The sequence below is a fragment of the Trichoplusia ni genome, chromosome 5 (assembly GCF_003590095.1).
Source record: "Trichoplusia ni isolate ovarian cell line Hi5 chromosome 5, tn1, whole genome shotgun sequence".
NCBI lineage: Eukaryota > Metazoa > Arthropoda > Insecta > Lepidoptera > Noctuidae > Trichoplusia > Trichoplusia ni.
Genome location: NC_039482.1, coordinates 15,904,115 through 15,925,199, shown reverse-complemented (window position 1 = coordinate 15,925,199; position 21,085 = coordinate 15,904,115). Strand labels below are relative to the sequence as shown.

Sequence of the window (21,085 nt, the reverse complement as noted above, 5' to 3'; positions counted from 1 at the left end):
CAATCAAATGATTAGTAACAAAATATCACATCAGTCCATTAACATGTAACACTTACATTAACTTAGAGTAACACTTTACATACACTAGACATTCGATAAACAAGCATGTTATAACTGGATGACAAGAGGAATATCGGACAAAGGTTTACATAAAACACAAGTGGACTGTCCCACCGCAGGTCAGTCAGACAGACCATCAACGTATCAAGCAGTGAACGTCATGGGATGCGTCGAGCGACTTTTGCCACGAATGTTTAATTTTCTCTGGTCAACCATCACATTTTATTGTAACTACTAACTAGTTTCTAGCGGAACAATAGTAGTTCGTAACATCATTGTACACATATGGACAAGTAAAGAACCCAACAAGTGTGCTCCGTGGCTGAAGGAAAACAAAAGAAAATGGGATCAGCTGACCTGGAGGGCGGTGAACACTGTACCGAACAAAACTTAACCCCTTGCGTAGGTAAGTAAGCAACAGGTTACATTTTACAGATCCATTAAATAACTTTCAATTGGATACCAGGTAGGTACTTATTTTCCCCTGAAATGTTCAGAATATTTCGGGGGGTTCCTGCCACTACCTTTTATAGTTAAGACTGTAGCCACTGTGGAAGAGAGACGCTGATGTACGCTGATGTACGTTAGTGCTGTCTCACTTCTACAACCGCAACAATTTTTGAGGGATGGTAGAGCTGTCACAGTTCTCTTAAACATGTTATAATTTCCCTTTTAATTTGTGTAAAACGCCCTACGATGATATATTTTCACGGTATTTAGTTTCGGGATGTTCGTTCACCGGCCTCGGGTCGTTGGAACTAACTACGTGTGCACTCACCGTCCTTGGCGTCGGGGCCCGCGTTCTTGGCGAGCGTCCGCAGCGCCGCCGCGAACGGCCCGCCCTTGTTCGGAGGGATTTCAGCGCGTTTCGGAATCTTGTTCGCGCTCACACCTGTTGACAACGTATTCATCGGTTAGCCTATGTGGATTCATCTTGTGTGGAAATTTTACCCTATAAATATAACTGTAGGTACTTAATACAGTTGAGTGGAACAATGTAAGTATTATATATATTTTTTGTCAGCCTATTCTTAATAGTAATGAGTTCCCGAGCGAAATGGTATCATGATTCTACTTTTTCATCTGGAAAATCAGAGTAGAGATTTCCTATCTGATGTAATATGACTTACACAAAAAGCCCTCCCTTCTCTATGATTGTTTAGGAGGGCAAGTTAGATATGCAACAAATAACATTCCTACAGCTGTCAGAACCTTCACGCACCTATTACCGGTGGCAGTAATTTGTACCTACGTGAACGGTACCAGCTGCCGCTTGTTTAACTTAAACTGGCGTTTCATCGGGGCACATACTTTTTATCAAGCCACGTCAACGGCAGACCGCATAGGGTGTTTCCCACACCACTGTGCCCATAACTTTCAGAAGTACTACTTTTATTTCCAGATTTTAAATGTCAGGTTTTGTACGCATAAGGTAAATAGTCAAAATTTAACTAAGATTGTTAGCTCCTTATTAGGAGTATATAGTACTTATAAGGAGCTTTAAATAGTTTTTCTGCAAGAAAAAAACTCCCGATGTGGAAGGATTTTCTTCATAGTGCAAAATATTTTCATACCATCACTGATTTCTCGTTGCAAGTGGATATTCTGTCCTGAATGCATAGTAGCTACGTTATTGGGGGCGGCCTCTCTTAATTATGTTTACTTAGTAAATACGAGTACGGCGTGCAAGTGTGTTCCTGACGGGAGTCGTGGCGCGCTCTATGAATGTATCGCTTTTTATCGGGACTATGTTCATTATACTAATCCTAAAGGAAACTGGATAACCAACGTGGGAAGTAACGATTGTTGTATTATAATACTTACTGAATTGAGAATAGCCTATGACTAGTATAAGGTCACTTTACATTGAATAGACAAGCAGATTCCAAAGAATTTGGAAACTTAATTCTTATCACTAAAGAAGTCTTTGCAGGTGTAAAAAGTTGTTTGTCATTTTGTTTTCCTAGTTAGTTGGAAGGCTTTGATCGCTTGACCAGACAACATGTTTTGTTGCTATGTTTTAGGTACCGAATATACGCAAATGCATGAGTGGTCCCACTAAGCTCTCCTATTTAAAATCAGACAGAAATAAAGCATCCAGACTAAAGTCTGTCGTTACGTAAGAATTCGATACACGGACAATATCCAGTGCGAATATTATCTTATTACGACTCTCACCCTAAGGAATTCTTGCGTCGCGGCCTTTTACACAAACATTAGGTAACATAGCATTCATGGGTCTCAGAAATGCTTGTCCTGCGGGGAAAGTAGCGCACAATGGATTTCGCGTGGTGACTTATACCACTTGGTTATCCACGCCCTCAAATTGTTATTTTTAAGTCCTTTAGTATTACATCACTATGTCATTGTAAATGGTATGACGTAACACAACAGTCATGATCATTATGATTGTGTCGCCACTAACGTCCGTGTTTCTATTAGCCGGGTCCGGGACCCCGCAATTGACCCCCTGATCAATGTGCCCCCGCTCAACTGTAACGTATGACGAGTTGTGAGATGTGCAATCACTTGTCTTAGTTACGGGCATGAGTTTTCATTTGACATGGACCTTTAATAAATTAGCTTTGGCTGACTGAGTTTCGTGAAAGCAAAAACTCGTATGTTATTGAGGACCCAATCCCAATTAATGTCAATTTTTTGCTTGGTTCCTATCCTAACCTCCATTAGTAGTTGAGTTTTGTTTTCATGTTATAGATTATAATCTTTGTATAAGCGGGCGTTATCGGTAACTTTTCGGATATTGCATCGCGTTTCCGTGGTCCAAGGTACAAGGATATGAAGTACACCGATGGTAGGGACCGTTGTGCCTTTCTGCTTTCTCCGGGCAGAGAAAGTCCATGATAATGTTCCGGAAAAAATGGGACCCCCTATTGCACGAATTAATTTTGCATCTATATGTTATTAAAACGATCCTTATTAATCCAATAACGGATTATCTTGATTTAAGACTCGATCACTATTCTAAGAAAACAATAGTCTTAATTTAGATCATGTCTTTGATTGCATGCAGTTGTCGTGGAAAGTTCTGAGAAGCAATATATCTCGTGTCAACTCCCTTTGATATTAGTCCGGAACCATTAAGTTACGGGGATATTAGGCTTGTTACACCAACGCGGAAGCTGAGCGCTTATTACAACGTTCAAAGCGAGACGGGTATCGATGTGGAAGCAAGAGAGAGCACACTGAGCCTACAGGCGTCTTGCTTCCTCAACTTGCTTTATGACGAATAGCATTTGCTTTAACAGCCTTAAACATACACTGGTATGGTGAATTGTGTCTAACGGTCATATCCTGTGCAAAGTTTGATTTTGTTACGTAACAATGTTATTTAAAAAAGCCTGATACCATGAACAATTTTGTTTAAGACGAACTAAGCTTACTTTAATCTATATGGATGGGCTTCTTTCCATGCATAGTGACGGTAATCTCTATAAAGTCATGGCTCCCAGTTGATACGAAAATTATTTACGGATAAGCCCCATCCCTTATAGCGATGGAGCTACCGGACTATAAGGGACTTTAGCCCAGAAATAGAATATATAGAAATGTATTTAGGTATCAATAGTTCCAGCAGTTAAACTTTGGAAAGAAATTTAAAAATCAGAGACACACAAAAAATACACTTTCTTTGAAAAGCTTACGTGGGGACATAGATACTCACGATAGTAACCATGTTTTAAACCATACCCAAATACGGAATAAATAATTATTAATTTCAATAAAATCATCGGAGTGTGTCTGAGGACCCCTAAACAGCCCCTAACAACTGACCAACGCACCCCTTTTAATTGGATTTTTCGTTCCCCATGTCTGATCCTATTTTGTCCATGTTTATCGGAGCACTGCTAAAACATGGTCATAGTATTCATAGTTACAATAAAGCGCGTGTTCAGTGCGCGAGTACGTCGCGACCCCAGCTTGTGTAATAGGCTGGCGCGGGGCACATTAATCTGCGGGGCAATTGAGAGGTCAATGGGAAGCTACGCGAAACATCACTAACAAGAATAGAACTCTCTCATGAGCCTAACATATGCGTAGCGACCTACATGACACACAAGAATTATTAAGTTATAATGTTAGATAGACAGTTCGATTTCACAAGATATCTTTCAAAACTGTTTGGATTAATATGGGAGCTATAGTGGAACCTTCTTTTTCAAAGCAGAAATTTTAAATACGATCTTCGGTTACCAAATATATCGCGAGTAAAGCCATTTCAAAATAATTTACAATTATATACAGCTACATTACCTCATGGAAAATAGCTACTAAACAAACTTCAAACAACCTTCTAGGAATCATATTAATTATCAAATATTTAAGCATCAATCATAAAGCAATAATGACATTAACAATTTAAGTTTTAGCTGATCATATTATCATGTTTCAAACTTGTCCTAGTGTTGTGTAAGTCGACAGGGTCCTTTAAACGTTCGACTATGAGTTAGGGTCACATTGATCGCGCGGGTCAATTGTAGTGAATGACAGCCGCGTGGTACATCACCCAATGGAACAGAGTTCACACCGCACGAACGTGACGCGGTCACAAGTCGCTATACATGGACATGTATCTGGACTGAACTGGTTATAGTTGAATTTAGCAATGCTCATTACAATTGATGTTTTTTATGAACGTACGTCAATTGATATAAATCGATGAGGTGCTTGCTTGAATATATTTACAGTCTGCGCCTATTATCAATTAAAATTTAGGTCATAGGGTGTATGTGTCCATTTTACGTTCGCTCGTAGTTCGCGTACGGTAAACTTACGAATGTTCTAGTTAAGTCAAGTTCGTTCTCCCCGCATTAATAGTACGTTCATTCATGAATATTTGTAAGTGTTTGTGAAAAATAATTTTCTGTCGCCAATGTAGCTCAATATGTTAGGACTAAAGGTCAAACAAAACTTAATATAAGGCTTAGCACTCAGGTGCCAAAAGACAACTTTAGAAAAAAAAAGGTTTTAATGAAATAAGACATTCCGGTGTCCCCTGTCCACTGACCGGGAAACCGCTGCCTACTAACACAGAAATGTTTAAAATAATGAATCTAACTATGAAACCGTTTGTACTACAGTGTAGGCTGTCGAGGTATCACGGTACCGGCGTACTCCGACATTTGAGCGCGGCACTAAACACGCTTTAACAAAGTTAAACACATCGCGCCGGGTCCCGGTACAATTGACCCGCGCGCCGCCCGTGAACCGACTACAGCTTATTTACGACCGATCACCGCACATGCTTGTATTTTATGTTACGTTATATTCAAGTTAGATATGTCAGGTTTGGACACAAGGGGCCTATCATTAACGCTTAAAAGACTGCGATTGGGGATGCGTGTGATAGTTTTGCTATACGGATTAGAGCGGCGTCCCGCTTGCCCAACTGCAATAAAAGTACTTTTTTTTAAGCCACGCCCTCAGTTGTTAAATTATTCGGTAGGTATTATTGGCCTACGCGGAGATCGAACCCGCGACGGGTTGCGCATAGGGTTTGTCGTGGTACGAGTGCTATTCCCCCTGAATAGTCAGTACTGACCCACCAGCGGGTGAGTATTATGGTCTTTAGCCGATAAATTATACATAAGCTCAATTAAAAATAGTCGCAAACATCACTTCTCTAAGGTATTGCTGGTCATTAAATCATCAAATTTCTTCATCACGGTTGCGATGTGACAATTTCCGTCAGTTTTGAATGAAAGGATGGAACTGAGTCGATGGTAGAACAATTTATGGTAAAGTCTTCGAGGTAGCAATATCCGAATCTGCGACATGACATGCATGGCGAGGGAACCCTCTCATTCTTTACGTAAAACATCTTTTTTAATGACATCACTTTCTAGAACATATAGTTCCATTGTAGGACTTAGATGTTTTGTGACGAAGGAAATGATTGCAGCACTATTTTAATTTAAGAGTGGCATTCGATTACACGGTTGAGGGGAGACTCTCCGCTGCTCTACCGCGCCCCGACAGCCCGCAGCTTGCCATCATATTTATGCAGTGTGATCGTGGTCGGAGATCTAACCAAGTTAAGTCAAGTTCAAACTGCAGTTTAAAAATAACCGATAATGCTGAGCATAATTCTGTCACTACTACCAACTTCTGCACGATGTCGTTATTTTTCTACTTTACCAATAATTTCGCCAAGCAACGTTACACAACCAACAGCTGTCTTACCTGTAACAATATAAAACAGAAATAAGTGACATTGTCACATGATTAACACAAGTTACAAACTATCGTTGTAATTAAGGCTCCTATATTCGGTAGGTATGAAACACAACGCGAACAAAATACGGTACTATTCAAACAAGCTTAACTATGCGTGTCTAGTAGACGAGAAACCCTTATTCATTATGAAGTCAAAATCACTTGCGTTATATCAACACGGCCGCGACAGCCCTACGCTAGGGTTGTCACCGAAGCGGCGAGCGGTAATTAATTCAGTCTGAAGCGCTAATTTGAGTAGCGAGAAGTCAAACTCCAGTGCCCGTAGCGCCGTAGATTACAACTGTATGTAGGTAATGTCACGAGTGCAGAGAAGGTGTTAAGTGAGCTTTCATACACGTATTCTTATGTATAGTAAAGTAAGACTTTGCAAGAAGGGGTCTCTTTTGCTTGACATTTTAGGAAAAAGAAAAGATCGGTAGAAAGACAGATAGATAACGTAAATCAATCAGTAAGTCTGAGAATATTGTAAGAGAAGAATCGATGAAATTCATAATTCAGATTCAATCAGTACCAAGTTACGCTAGCACATGGTATAACGTGTTGATGATGATTATAATATTAGTCAAAATAAAATGTCAATTTAATAAAATCCTACTTTTGTTATTATGACTCGGTGTTATATCGATTGCCAGTCACAGTAGAGGGCTACTTGGAGATTACATCGACAACCCTAGCGAACACGGTCCACTAATTGGCTGGCGACGTGACGTGTACGTGTCGAGGTGATTGTTTAATAATGTATGTGTGCGTGTGTGAAGCGTAGGGTTGTTACTCTTGTTAGTGAGTATCAACATTTATGACGTGTCAACTCAAACATTACCCGAATTATATAAACAAATGAGCAACTATATTATACTACACGCGTAAATACGCTCGAAATTAGTCTCTTGATCATAAAATACATATTAATTCACATTTTTGATGTTTCCAGATATATTTAGATCCCATTTCTCAGTCGCGGCCATCAAAAGCGTACGTTTTCCTCATCATAATAAATTATTCAACAATATCCCTCACTTCAGTCTCCGCTCTCATTTGGCTTGCAATCAACTCCACATGTGGTTCTAATCACGCGTCGAAGTGAGCTTTAAACTAACATTTTTATGTTTTTTAACGCGGCCGGGACCGGTTGTTTTTAGAAATAAAACGTCTTGGAGGGCGATGTTGGACTAAATATAATTTTATTGTATCATTTGCTGGCTGTTAAGGGTGCGGGGTGGAGTAATTATCGCCCTGGAATGACGTAAAACGGATCAAGCTCGTCTCACTTGGAATACTTTTGAGGGTTTAATAATGTACAGAAATAAACGGTGTTAAGTCGGAGGTTAATGGTATTTTATGAATGTTGAGCGTGCCGAGTGAGCGAGAGCTTTAAGATAGTCGTTTATAAACTAGAGATTTCATACGAGATGTACGTAGGTCTTGCAACAATGGTAACTGTCCTGTCTCATTTATGTAATATTATGTCATATTATGTAACATTTGTGAAGTACTTCTATCGAAAATATATGTATGTATGTATGTATTATGCTGAAGCAAACAAGTGTGCTCTATATACATGTGTGCAATGTGTACACAACGGTATTAAATTCATCGATATTTCAACATGTACAGCTCGGCGCGGCGCGGATCAATTAGTAAGTATTACAACATCCCCTGCACAAATAAGTCCGTCTGTCTGGCCGGATGTCACGTTGCAATTCATGCAGAAGGACCATTTTTTTCATTTCGTAAAATTTTCGCTCAATAAATTATTTCCGCAATTTACTACACTAGTACGAACACTAGAAGTTTAATGGAACTGGCTTCTCTCAAGACGACTGAACGAATGTAAATGATTAGATAGACACAGTACGTTTCAAATCTAACAAATTATCTGATTCATAAATTGCAGTACCTATCAATAAAAAAGTCTCCATAGAATTCTAAATCTGCAGAATATCGTTCAAAAGAGCAACACACTTTCAGCGCAAATGCGTAAAAATAATTGCATGTAAACCTTTCCCATTTATAACGTTAAGGATGTACGAAGTAATTCTTCTGTAAGTTATTGTATGCGACAGGAGTTTGCAGAGTACCTCGGCGCGGCAGTGGGGGCGAGTGATAGAGCGGAGTTGGCGCTCTCGGCCGGCCGGGGTTGCGCCCCAACGCGGCCCGCGAGAGAGCGCTCGGCGAAATGTTTCATAACGTTTTTATGTTTAAATACTTTGTGCTTAAAATAAAATTCTTGAGCTAGTGTTCTTTTTATTTAAAAGAGTCTTTCTCTGCACGGCAAAGGCCCATTTTTAATCCTTCCATCCGTTCCATTAGGACTATATTTGCGGAAAAGCATAGAGTTCTTTATGCCATACTCACGTATGTCTGGCTGTGTCAGACATGCATAGCATTACATCAGCGTATTACAAGTCTAGGTTGTCCCTTAATCTTCACAATCCCTTTCCTTAAGACCACTTAGTTACTCGCATCTCTTTAGATCCGAACCCTTTAAATAGTTCGCAAAGTCGCAGATGATGTACTAGTTTATGGAACTCTGTTCAAGAGCATCCCTCTATATCTTTCATTTTGCGCCACCGGCTATGTGTAACGTCTGCGGATTTCCATTACAGGCGCGCCTCCCCGCGCCCGCCATCAGACACATGCTACTGTTGCGTAACTCATATTTAGATGCCTATGAATATCACGCTTCACTGAAGCCGCGCACTAACTCAACAACTTACGATGGAGTGATATACTCGGACAGTTTTGCAGTGTTGGGTAATAATTCTAAAAGTAGTAGTCGATTGTGATTACCCAAGTCTTATTAGTATATCTTTATTCATTGTTGATTGTTGAAACGAGTCCTAAACATTACATCACGGTTTTATTATTCTAAAATGATATCAGCATTGCAGATAACATAACCCAAAATCTAACAACAAGTTAGAAAGCATGTAAATGTCCCAACTGTTGTTCACATAGGCTAGGACCCAGGACGCGGCATGGCGGCAGTCTGTTACCAACTTCATTGGGATCAAGACGATTACTGTTAGTAATCGCACACCCTCGCCACTTCGGAGTACTGGAGCCTCCTACTACCGCAACGTAATACATACCTAACAAACGCAGAGAGCTACCAGTTTAGCCTGAGCTTCCGCGTTACCCGCATGCCTATTGTAACGCGCCACCGCGGGTGTACCCTCCATCCGTCGGGAGGCCAACGTAATTCGGACGGTACACAAGTCACTTCCGACCTTACGTTTCGGGGTGAATCAATTTCCATTTGGGCGCCTCGCGTCAGCAGCGGCGTCACTTGAATGTGAACTCAGTGGCGGCAACAATAAAGTATAATTTACATAGACACGGATTTCATCGAGATTTCTAAGGGTGGTTTGTTGAAGTAATACGTGATTTGCGGCGTCGACTTCAGAGTCGATTTTCGCTGTTTTCCGGGAACTCATTCCTTGGGCGGTAGAGTATTTTGGTTGTATTTTTATATTGGTTGAGTGGTAATCCGCAGCGGCCGTTGTTCGTCAAGCTTTAATTAAAAGTTTGGCGGGTGATGTCGTCGCCTGCAGACTCGCGGGATAAATAAGCGTCACCGGTATTATTAGATTGACACGTTTACTCAACTGTTTTGATTTGATGACGCGGCGCATTTCTATCTTCTCTATGATTTGATTGATGGAGGGGAAGCGAACAGATTGAATTACTTCGCTACGGCCGCTTCGGAGCGCTCTTTGTGTGCGTATCCTCAGATCGATAGGTGTTTCAAATGATATTAGCAAAAATTGAGATGAGATTTCTCTATCAGCTCCATTGGACCAATAAGATTTACTTAACTTTACTATTTAATTCCGGCGTGCATCATTTATAATATTCTACATGGGAAGCATTGCTACGCCGTAACCTTTTAAACCAGCTATCCCTGTAATAGTTTCGGAGTGTTTTATGGGGCAAGATAAAATCGTGCGTAGCGGAAACTAATACTTAAAATGGTGGGTAATAAACGCTAATGACTTTGGGAATACCTCCATCGCGCCACGAACACCAAATGCTCGATATCGTACGTTTTATAGTTCCCCCTTCATTACCAGCTGGGGATTTAACAGCCATTTTGATGAACACACGCTAATACATATTATGCTGTACCTACATGTTTTTTTTTATAAAATGATAGTTATGAATTTAAACTTTATACATTTAATGAAATGGAGAAAGTAAACAGCATAAAAAGATAATCTTTAACAAGCTCAATACGTGATAAATAAAAATATAAAAGCGGTCCCTAACAAAAACATCAACAGGTTTCCTACACAAAAGGGATAATACCTTGTTTGCGAACCCATCCAATACAATTACAGTATTTCTATAGAACTTTGAATAATAATGTTCAGAACAGATGGTAAAAAAGTCCGTCTGAACGCCAAAGGCTAGCCATCGAAGCGAAGCCAAGAGGGGTGCATGTGGGGGAAGTTTTTAGTGGAGTATGCGGGGTAAGGACATCTGCACCGGTGTGTGTAGCCGGGTACCCGGGCGCGCGGCTAGGGTCACCGAGTCGGGAAGCCGATCGGGATAATCTTATTTCAGTAGACGTCTCAAGTGGCGAGCGCTTTATTTGAATAGTCGTTAGGGGCTATTGCTTGGGAGTCGTGGAGTTTGTTTTGGATAGTTGTTTTTGCATGACATCGATTCGCAAAAATCATCAAAGGTATACTCGATGATGGAGATTAGAATGACAGTCCTAGCTTACAAGTTGATTTAGAAATTCCGACTAAGGTATTTAATTGATATTTAAGCGACTCTCGCACTAAGCTATTGATAACCCTTGTGTCGCGAGGATGTTTCACAAACATTCAAGTCACTTGCAGAAATATAAACTGGTAGAACTGTTGTCATATTATTGTAAACATGAGTAAGACTTGTCCCAGTTCGCGACCGCCTCGTGGCCACAGTACCCGCCACACTCGACAGCCACTCGCCACTTACACGCACGAGTGGGATCGTTATAGTTACAGAACTTACCGACGCCGGAGGTTATGTGCCGGGCTATAAACAGACCGCTGTTGCTACTGTGGCTATTCTATCTGATACGCTCGTTACATTACTCCATTCAACTATTGTAGCTTGGAAAATAATGTATTAGGTTTTCTTTTTTTAAATGAGTTTTTATTGACGCGACCAATTTTTGGAGACGCGAAATGTGGCTAAAGTTGATGTTTTAAGCGTCTAATATACATCTCTTTGAGCTTTTTAGATGCTCTGAAAAGTGCAAAATAACTGTGAGGATAATATAAAGTACCTTCCTTCTCACATTCAGAACCATCTTTGTAACAAAGATATACTTTGATTTGCATATCCTTTTAATATCAGATACCAAAAGTCTAGCGCACGTTTCGCACAGGAACTTTCGTAACTAGGAACAATGAAGAGCGAGCAGAAACTGCCGAAACAATAAAGCTGGGTATTTGGTTAAATTATGTTCAGATTACTGGCTGTGAAATCTGTTCAGCTCTCGAAGAAATGCTCATCCTTGATGTAGATGTACTAACAGTACATCTGGGTAATAGTGGGCTAATATTTCGTCCCTTTATCTTTTAATTGGCATCTAGAATCGCCAACCTGCAGTGAGCTGTCGTAGATACCCTATTCTTCTCTATGTGGTAAGAATCCTCGTTCCGGCAGTACGATATTTACAAACTGATATTAATACATTATTTTCTTAATACGTATCGTATCAATAAAGTTGGGTATATGTCTTTCCATGGGACCCCTACGACATGATGAGAACGACACGTGTGTAATCCTCTAAACACGTAAAGGTAAGTCAGAAGCGGCAATTTTCCACGACATAATGATTGCGGTAGGCAGTAAAGTTACATATAAATTATCGCGCGGCAAACGCGGGGCGGTAATTGGCGGGCCGGCGGGGCGCGACAAATCTGACGGCCATTTCCGAGGGATCCCGTTACCCCCGCCACCCACCGGGACCGCGCGATGGTATAACAGGTTGCTTGTACGCCCGGCTCTATCTACCTACTTATTTGTACTGTACTGGTGTATGTTGTGTGTTACGTTTGTGTTCTGTTAATGTTGTTATTATAGACTTCAAATAAGCACTGAATGACTATTAATAAAGCAAATAATATCAATTCGAAGCCACCGGGCTCAACCAATCATCTTAATATTCAGACATTCTTATCGTTTGGAAGTTTGAACTTGATAAAACTAACATAAACTACACGTAAAGAAAGCCTTCAAAAATATAAAGTCGCAAACCCCCAAAGCGAAAAAGAAATCCGCGTAAATAAATACATAATAGCCGCGTCCGTAATCGCTTATCGCTGGCTGTGGCGACAGCGCGCAACAAGGAGTCGGGCCGGCGCGCGGCGGCGTGCGCGCGCAGCTCGCTGGGGCGACGATGCTATCGCGGGGTTACGAGACAGTCCCGGCGGGTCGCAACCCCTCGCCACGACCTACCTACTAACTATTTATTACGAACCGCCCGTTCTACCGTACTTCCTACACTGGTGTTTCGTGTGCTTACCATAATTACGTGTTATTCGATGACGACGACATTTATTTCTGATAACTTTTATAAAAGAAATAAGATTTGAGAAAATTAACTTTTCTCAAAAATTTAAAAATTAACCTTTTTAAGATTTCTTCCACACACACACATTCACCTATATGCACCAATCCTTTCATAACTTTTCACAACTGTTTCATGAACCTGAACCTTACGAAATTGTTTGTTACGTGCATTAAGCTGACCTGATTGTCGAACACTACGGATGCTGTCATGTAACGAGTGACTTCAGTTGACTCCCTCATCTCGCCCTCACGGCAGAAGTATCAATTCCCTGCTAATACATTCGAGGTGAACATTCCATGGTACGTCATCCATCACCGGGCCGGTTGACATTTTGCTCTCGAGCCGCTCAATTAACCCGTCAGTGGCCGGCGACCCCCAGCCGAGGCCGCGAGGGATAGCCCGGCCTTACTTGTATAATTATCATTACGCCAATGAGGGGCTGTCGTAGGAACTCGACTTACTGGAGTATCTCGTATCTATTCATACCCGAGTATTCTCAAACATACATTATTAAAATGCGGGTGTTTTGGACACACTATTATTATGGAATGTATCAAAGTAGAACGAAGCTAATAACACTTTGTTACAAAGTATGCGGTAAATTACCTGGATGTTGGAAGTACGGCGGCGGGCCGGCGCTCATCATCGGGGGTGGCGCCCGGTAATCCATCACGGAACACTAAACACACGTCACTGGCACATCGATACTGAACAACACTAACGCTGTAGGCGCACACAACACTATCAACATTTTCTCTTCACTTTTAGTTCAACATTCAATTTCCGAATTTAAAAATATTGCTCGCTGAAAATATAAAGTAGTGTTGGGAACATATGGGCATGGATAAGGGCTATCGATATCGATGCGCGGGGGCATTGTGTTGACGTCAGAGCATTTTATCTCGGCTGTTGTCAATAGGCGCGTGATTTAGCGCGGCTGCCGGCCGACGCGCATTCTCCTTCAGTCTCGCGGGGAGCACTTTATACTCGACTCATAAATAATTAAGAGGGCGCCAGGAGCGCGACGCGGCGACGGATGAATCGAGCCGTGTTCGGCGCGCATTCAACTAATTAATGTACGTATACTGAGGCGGACTGGTTTACACGCACTTGTTGGACTATTTCTGTATTTATGACGCTATTAAAGTTAATAATGCGGGATAAGTTTTATTTAACCGTTCACATTATATACAAAGTGTGTAATTTGTTTATTTTTACATCGTATTCTAACGATTTATTTTAAATAAAGACTAGTTATTTAAAATAAATTTCGAATGTTCGAAAACAACATTTTAAAATTCCAACCCGAATTATATTCGATGAGATAATTCGTTCTCTGAATAACCTCGATTAATTTTAATCAGATCGCGCACAGGAGTCGATAAAATGTAATTTAAATACAAACGCTAAAAAGCGTCAATTATAATGTTCCGTGTAATTGAATGAGTTTCGTGGAAGCAGCTGCGCCCGACTCTGACCCCTTGAAAAACTGCCTACGCTATAGGCGCACCCACTTCATGCTTACTTTTATATGGTTCCGATTAAAATATATCCGTAATAAATACTCAGTAATCCATGGCCAGAATATTTTTAGTCAGTTTCACGGAAATATCAATAAGTTGTTTGTGGAATCCTATATGTCCGGCTGTCAAACACGGTTACCGTTATATCGATGCAAATATCAACAACACTATTAACAAAATTAAATTAACAAAATCCATGTCGTTTCCTGGGAAAGCGAACTGCATCAATAAAGCAACATTGAGCTACATTCAGTTGAACAAAAACCAGTCTTATATCAATTCTGAAAGCGACAGCTCAAATTGAAAAAGTAATAAACGGTATCCGTTTTCATAGAGACGCGGCGTTTGGGAAAAAAGACTGAGTGGCCAGTGACAAAAAGGGGAAAAGATACTACAGTATCGCTCTTGACTTTAAACCATTCAATTTTTTAAAGGGTACCTATGCGGTGTTTTGTAACAAGCAAAAGTGACAATCGATCGGAGGTATAGTCCTGATAATTGGCAAGAGGCCAGAAGGTATTTAGCGTAGTCTTCCGTGGCTTTAGGGCATGCTGTCATTACTTCTAGTGCTCATGAGTTTATTAGTGAGTGGAAGTTCAAGATTCGAGTTCAAGACACTTTTAGACTCATGACTCGACCACAAGCATGTAAGGTATGGTACTATATATTGTAACCATCAATTCTTGGCTTTTATTGATAAAGACACTTCCAGTAACTTTTTTATGTGGCAGATTTGCTTTCCAGACAAAGAAATGTTACAGTGATTTTCTTACGCAACACGGATGTAATAAATGCATAGGATCAGCAGAGATGATTTGCAGTGTCACGCATTTCGAGGACGCCAAATATAAACTGTTCTGAGAAGACGAACATTTATTACAATGGCGACAAAACCGTGCATTCGGCGACGAGTCCTGACTACAAAGCGCTCAGAACATTATAGCTGGTCAGGGGACAATTAAAACGCAACAGGCGCGACCGCAACTCGGTTCCGTGTATTCCGAGCTAGAGAGCTGGAGCCAGGGAAGGTGAGGGCAGGGGGCGGGCCGGTGGCAAATTAACAAACACGAAGCTCTTCGCCGCGGCACGCACAGAAACCCATAAAACCACGTATTGGACGGTGCGGGCGGCGCGGCATGCACGCTGCGCCGGTGCGGGACATTCTTTGCGCGGTTACGAGGGTGTGAGCACTGCCCTGTTTGTTCAATGCACTACTGGCGACACGCTCTCAGCTACCAGGGAGCACGCGTAACAATGAGCCGCGCAAAATATGTTGTTTGAATTTATTTGGAGAATAGCGACAAAAGAGTTAACCAAAAATACAGTAAACACCTAACACTGAGTAAAACTTTTCAGTTTTTAGATTAAAAACGAAGCCTTAAACAAAAGAAAAAAGTGGTTTCTTAGGTTTACGCGAATGTTAGCCATTGAAATGAAACGACTTTTACGGATTTTATCGCGGTTTAATTTTTGGTTTTAGTTCCCGACGTTTCGACACCTTTGCAGGTATCATGGTCACGGGCAGACTGAGATGGTGTTCGTCTTGACAGAAGATGTTGCTCGTTCTACCTTCATATTTTTAATTAATGATACCTGCAAAGGTGTCGAAACGTCGGGAACTAAAACCAAAAATTAAACCGCGATAAAATCCGTAAAAGTCGTTTCATTTCAAAAGAAAAAAGTTTAAATAGCGCTACATCGCTAAATGTCGTGTGGCATATTTACAAGCAGTACAAACACGGTTCCCGAGGGAGACGCCTACGCTTGCCTTAATGGAGATGTACGCTAAACTGGATTTTTAAGTGTTGTAATTAAAATTAATTATATTTGCCGCGGCTGAGTACTGTAAGAACATGTACTGGTTATACTAGACTTTGGCTGACGGCTAATGTGTTGAGATACTTTAATGTTAATTGAGATTAGGACGATTAACGACCTAAGCAGGTAGTAAAGATTTTACCGCTTACCGGTATATATTTTAATAATTTTTCAGATTTTAGTTTTATTGAGACCATATGTCATGTAGGATATTTAACATCCAAAATTAACCTATTTATAATGACGCCGAAATCAGAACGACATGGGTTCACTAACAATAGCACCTTCGACATATTTTCAAATCAATTTGGTTTGATGTTGTTTAATCATATTTACAGAATCAGAGACACACCAAACTGTAATCTACTAAACTTCAGTATTCACGAGGAACTCTTTGGTCGTAAATATTAAATTTTCGGCTCACACTCAGGACTACAAACACTCACGTATAGTAGTCGCATCAAATATGTATCTTTTAATTCGTGAAGAGAAAATCAATAAGCATGACGGCAGACGGCAGTGTGGACGGAGATCGGAGAACATGGTGATTATGGGTTTATTGCCAGTTACTTTTATCGTGTGGTTAAAGTTAGGCACTGTTGTGACGACTAGCAAGTGATCATTACTTTTAGTACGCACAAGAAACTATTCGCAAATGCCGAACGATTGGAAACGCTGTCCAACAGTTACACTATCATTGGGTGGGTTGTCGAATTTTGTCAGTAATTATAACATTCAAAATATGGTTCAGATGAATCCGAAGTGATAGAAATCAACTCGGATGCAAACACCAAATATAGGATAGAATAAAGGATTGATGTGATGAAAGTCAGAACAAGTGTATGCTTGTTAAAGTTCTGTGGAATCAGGAAAACTGAAAAGTAATTAACTTTAAACAGGGACAAAACGAAGTGGAAACAATTATCGAATGCTTTGGTAACATCGATCCCAGATGTGTTCGCAGAATTCTTTCGTTGGAAGCGAGCTTTTTTTATCTGGCTGATGAAGGATGGATCGGATTGGATTGAAAGCAGTACGGTCATAGTCATATTCCAGGAAACTCTCTTTAATAGTCCAATATCATCAATACCAAACGTGTTTAATTTACTTACGACGATAATTCAATTATTAACAAATACGGAATAATATTAAAATGTCATCAGTCAAAAGAGAAAAATTAAAGTATTAGATTAGTTTTTAGTAAAACAGTACATTTATTACATCCCTCTTGGCTAAACCGAAATCAATAAGAATGCATTAACTTCTCTAGACAATTGTACTCGCATTCCAGATGAAGGAAAGTTTCTTCAGTACTTGTGGTAAGTTTAAATCGTAGTGAAGCCGCGGATACCGGGTTTGTTTATGCATGTAAAACTTACTGGGGATTAAGGTAAATCCACGATACGAAAGTCTGATGTAGTCTCGGTCCGCTAAAAAGGTAATGCAATTCGTCTGGCTTCCCAATAAATAATTCAAAGAGCACAAATCAACAGCACGGCTGCCGTCTTGACTCCCTATGGGAAGTATGACGATCTACGTTTGACAATGCATTGTTATATGGAAGACTTGTAAAGATTATTAAGTTGTGAATGTATTGTACCTCTATCTTGGCTAAAGAATAGATTTCGTCGAAAATTAAAAAGGGCAGAGGTTTTCTCGTCTCTTTGAAAAAGTTATTTCGTGAGCAAGAGGTAAACCTGCCTCGGAGAACCAGCTCATGGGGAGTTTTTTAAGTAACTCCTTTTTCTGTTGAGGAAACTATTAAATTTAAATCGGCAATTCGCAGCCCATTCCCGAACTGTCCCAAGGCGCACCGCCAGTATTCCAGGCGTCCCAAGCCAACTGCATTCTCATTTAATAGTTCAATGCAATGAACATGAGAAATGAGCGAGCGCGGCCGTTAAAAATACTTTACACGTCGTATTGCTAAATCTTAACTGCCTTCCACACAAATTTTAAACAACAGTAAACAATTGGTATTGGCGGAGATCGTTTAACTTGTAAACGAGGTAAACCTACAAGCCACGTCGGTGTTAAAACAGCGGCAAACACTTTAAATACGCGGTCAGTGCACACGGCGGCTTTATGATGGACGTTCGCACGTATAACTCAGACTGTTGAGAAGATTAGGGGAGGAAACTATGTTGGTATGCAGGTGGGAACTTTAGACGAAGGACGGACAGCGACCGGAGTCCGGAACTAGTGAGATATTAAACAGAGTGGACACTGGACACAGCTCATTTTATTTGAAGTATGTACTGTTTTATTTGTGTGTACTTTTAAAGTAGTTTATTTTGAGTTGAACAAGGGGAGTTCCGGAAGGTTTGTTTCGAAAGCTTTTCTCTTTGGGCACATTAATAATGTAGCATTTGTCTCCCAGCTGGGCAGAGACGTTTCTCACGTAAAGAAGGATTGATAATCGATCAGACATCAGACACTGTTAAAAAATACATTTCCATAGGTGATTTACAGGCAATTACCTAAATCATACCAGGTTATCATAGCCTTAGTAAGTTTATGGTTATTACAGAGTAATTACGAATCAGGCAGAAGTAATCATAAGCTTTAGACGCCGCATACTTTACAGTCGAACTAATCATTTATTTCCATATTTAATGTAGTTAACTATTGGAATTTGCTGATTCAAAAATAAACTCATGCAAATATTCTTAGCTCTCCAAATATAAGACGAATAATTTACAAATCTACAAATTTTTCATCTTTTTTATAACTATCTAATTTCTGTGTTTCTAATTTCCCACACAATTTAAATAAACGCTATAATGTTAAATGCCAATTGATCGGATTTTTATATACCTACGTAAAAGTAAATATGGTCCATATTCACTTTTATAAACCAGCCGAAATAAAAACACTAACCGTTGGGATTTAAATGAAGATAGGAAAAGCGTTTGATAAAAATATATGGAATCCACGTTTAGTAAAACTCGTGGGCACAGTAGCAGTGGCGGAGTGCCGTCGGGGGTGACAGCCGCGACGCTAATACCTCCATTATTAAAACATAAACTGTGGCACTCGGCGGGACTGCGATGCCGGCACGACGCGACACTTTATACCTATCTACCGCTAATATCATAATGCACTTTTATTTATCCGCGACTTTATGATGTTACCGCAACAATTTTGTTAAGTTGTTATAAATAGATATTGAATATTCCCGCACACATTATATTGATTTCACAAATAAACACCTGAAGATTTGTTCCACACGGTATACCACTCATGAAACATCGATGTTGCAACACGTCACATCACTACTGGAAGCCGCACCGCGCGCCACAAACGCACGCTCATTAGCGCGCCCGACGCCCGACTGACGACTGACAAAACACAAGCGTCCGCCGCACCGCGCATGCGCTACAAATTAACCCTCCACCACCCGAAAATAGACTTTGTTACTTGAGTCGTAAGGGTTTGATTGTAGTGCTCTCGTGTACAGACACCTGTATAAGCGTGTAGGGGTCGGAAGTGCGCGGTGCAGTGTCATTTCCACTCTTTCCACGTTACTTCCCTAATAAAAATGAGATTTGCCCCGTGGCGGGCGAGCTTCGGTAATGCGATTACGCTTGCATCGAACGGCTACTGGGGCTTGGCTCAGAGTGGTGGCGTCTCATATATCGTATAACACTGATACTATTGATACTGATAATAATTAAAGAATGAAACTGAAAGTAAATATGAATTCTTTCATTTTTGTTTTCTAGACTTTGTTTTCCGTTTATGCTTAGTTGTATACCAATACGAGAAAAACACACGCCTAAGGGCTCTACAAAAGTATAGAACTACGAGTCATCAAACACCAAAGAACCAAGGTAGAAGACCTGTTTGCATCCAGGAGCGGGTATGAAAATAGCCGGCGACAGTGAATGCGTCAAGCCGTCAACGTAGAGGACAGTTACGCCATGAATTATGTATGCTGATAAAAATGTAATTCGTCTGTCACTCACACCTACGGGATTCACCAAGAGATGAGGATGAGGGCAGTGATGGGATGTTGTTATGTCAATAATAAGAATTTTGGCATGTCGGTTATTTGTTATAATGGAAATAAGGGTCTACCTACCAGTAACCAGTAACCAGTAAGGGTCTACCTTCTTAAAGTATGTTATGCTAGTGGCCAGTTGACAGCGCACTATAAGTTGTAGAGTAGTCTCTCTTCTTAATATGGAAAAATGTTCATATACAATTAGAAGTGTACAGAAGTCCTTCATAGCTGAATCTGGCAATATTACAAGAGTTGAGTTTTTTTTAGCACATTTTCAATTTAGACAAAACTTCCAGCTTTTCTCTTTTGATGTCCAACTAAAATAATAAAAAAAAGCGAATAAAAGTAGCTACTTAAAAAAATGTCGCTACATAAATTAATTATCGATAAAATGGTAGCGTGTAACAGCACTAGCGCACTCGCTGGCCTGTTATTGAGTTATAATGTTTCAATTACACAGTCTAGATTTATAGATCGCGCCTCGCCACTCACTTTATGTGCGTTTCGTATGAAGCTTTTAAATGATTCGTAGCGTTTGTGTTATTGCTATTCGTGTTGTGATATTATTGTGATAGGAATTATAATTTGTATTATTACTGTTGTATTTTGTAGAGTAGACGATGCTACTTGACAGAGGTGCCTTGTTAATGGTTAGATTGTTAATAAACGTCTGTAGATCTATCTGTTGGATCTGTTTAGGCTTTATGAACAAGCACACTCCTAATTAACAGGGGATGGTAACGGATGCCGAGGCAGGTGATTATTAGAGTAAAATTATGAAAAATCTGGTTACAAACTGTATTGTAAAGTGTATTGGGTTAGGTAACAGTGAGGTACCATTTATTCTTCTGC

At 40.3% G+C, this 21,085-nt stretch overlaps 1 protein-coding gene across 1 annotated transcript in view; it reads right to left on the bottom strand.

Moving 5' to 3' along the window:
• Positions 1–21,085, bottom strand: part of LOC113494070 — a 118,125-nt gene that overhangs the window by 1,919 nt on the left and 95,121 nt on the right. The window contains exon 18 of the mRNA XM_026872206.1: positions 839–952. Coding sequence (XP_026728007.1) covers positions 839–952 — 114 coding nt within the window. The remainder of the gene's footprint in view (positions 1–838; positions 953–21,085) is intronic.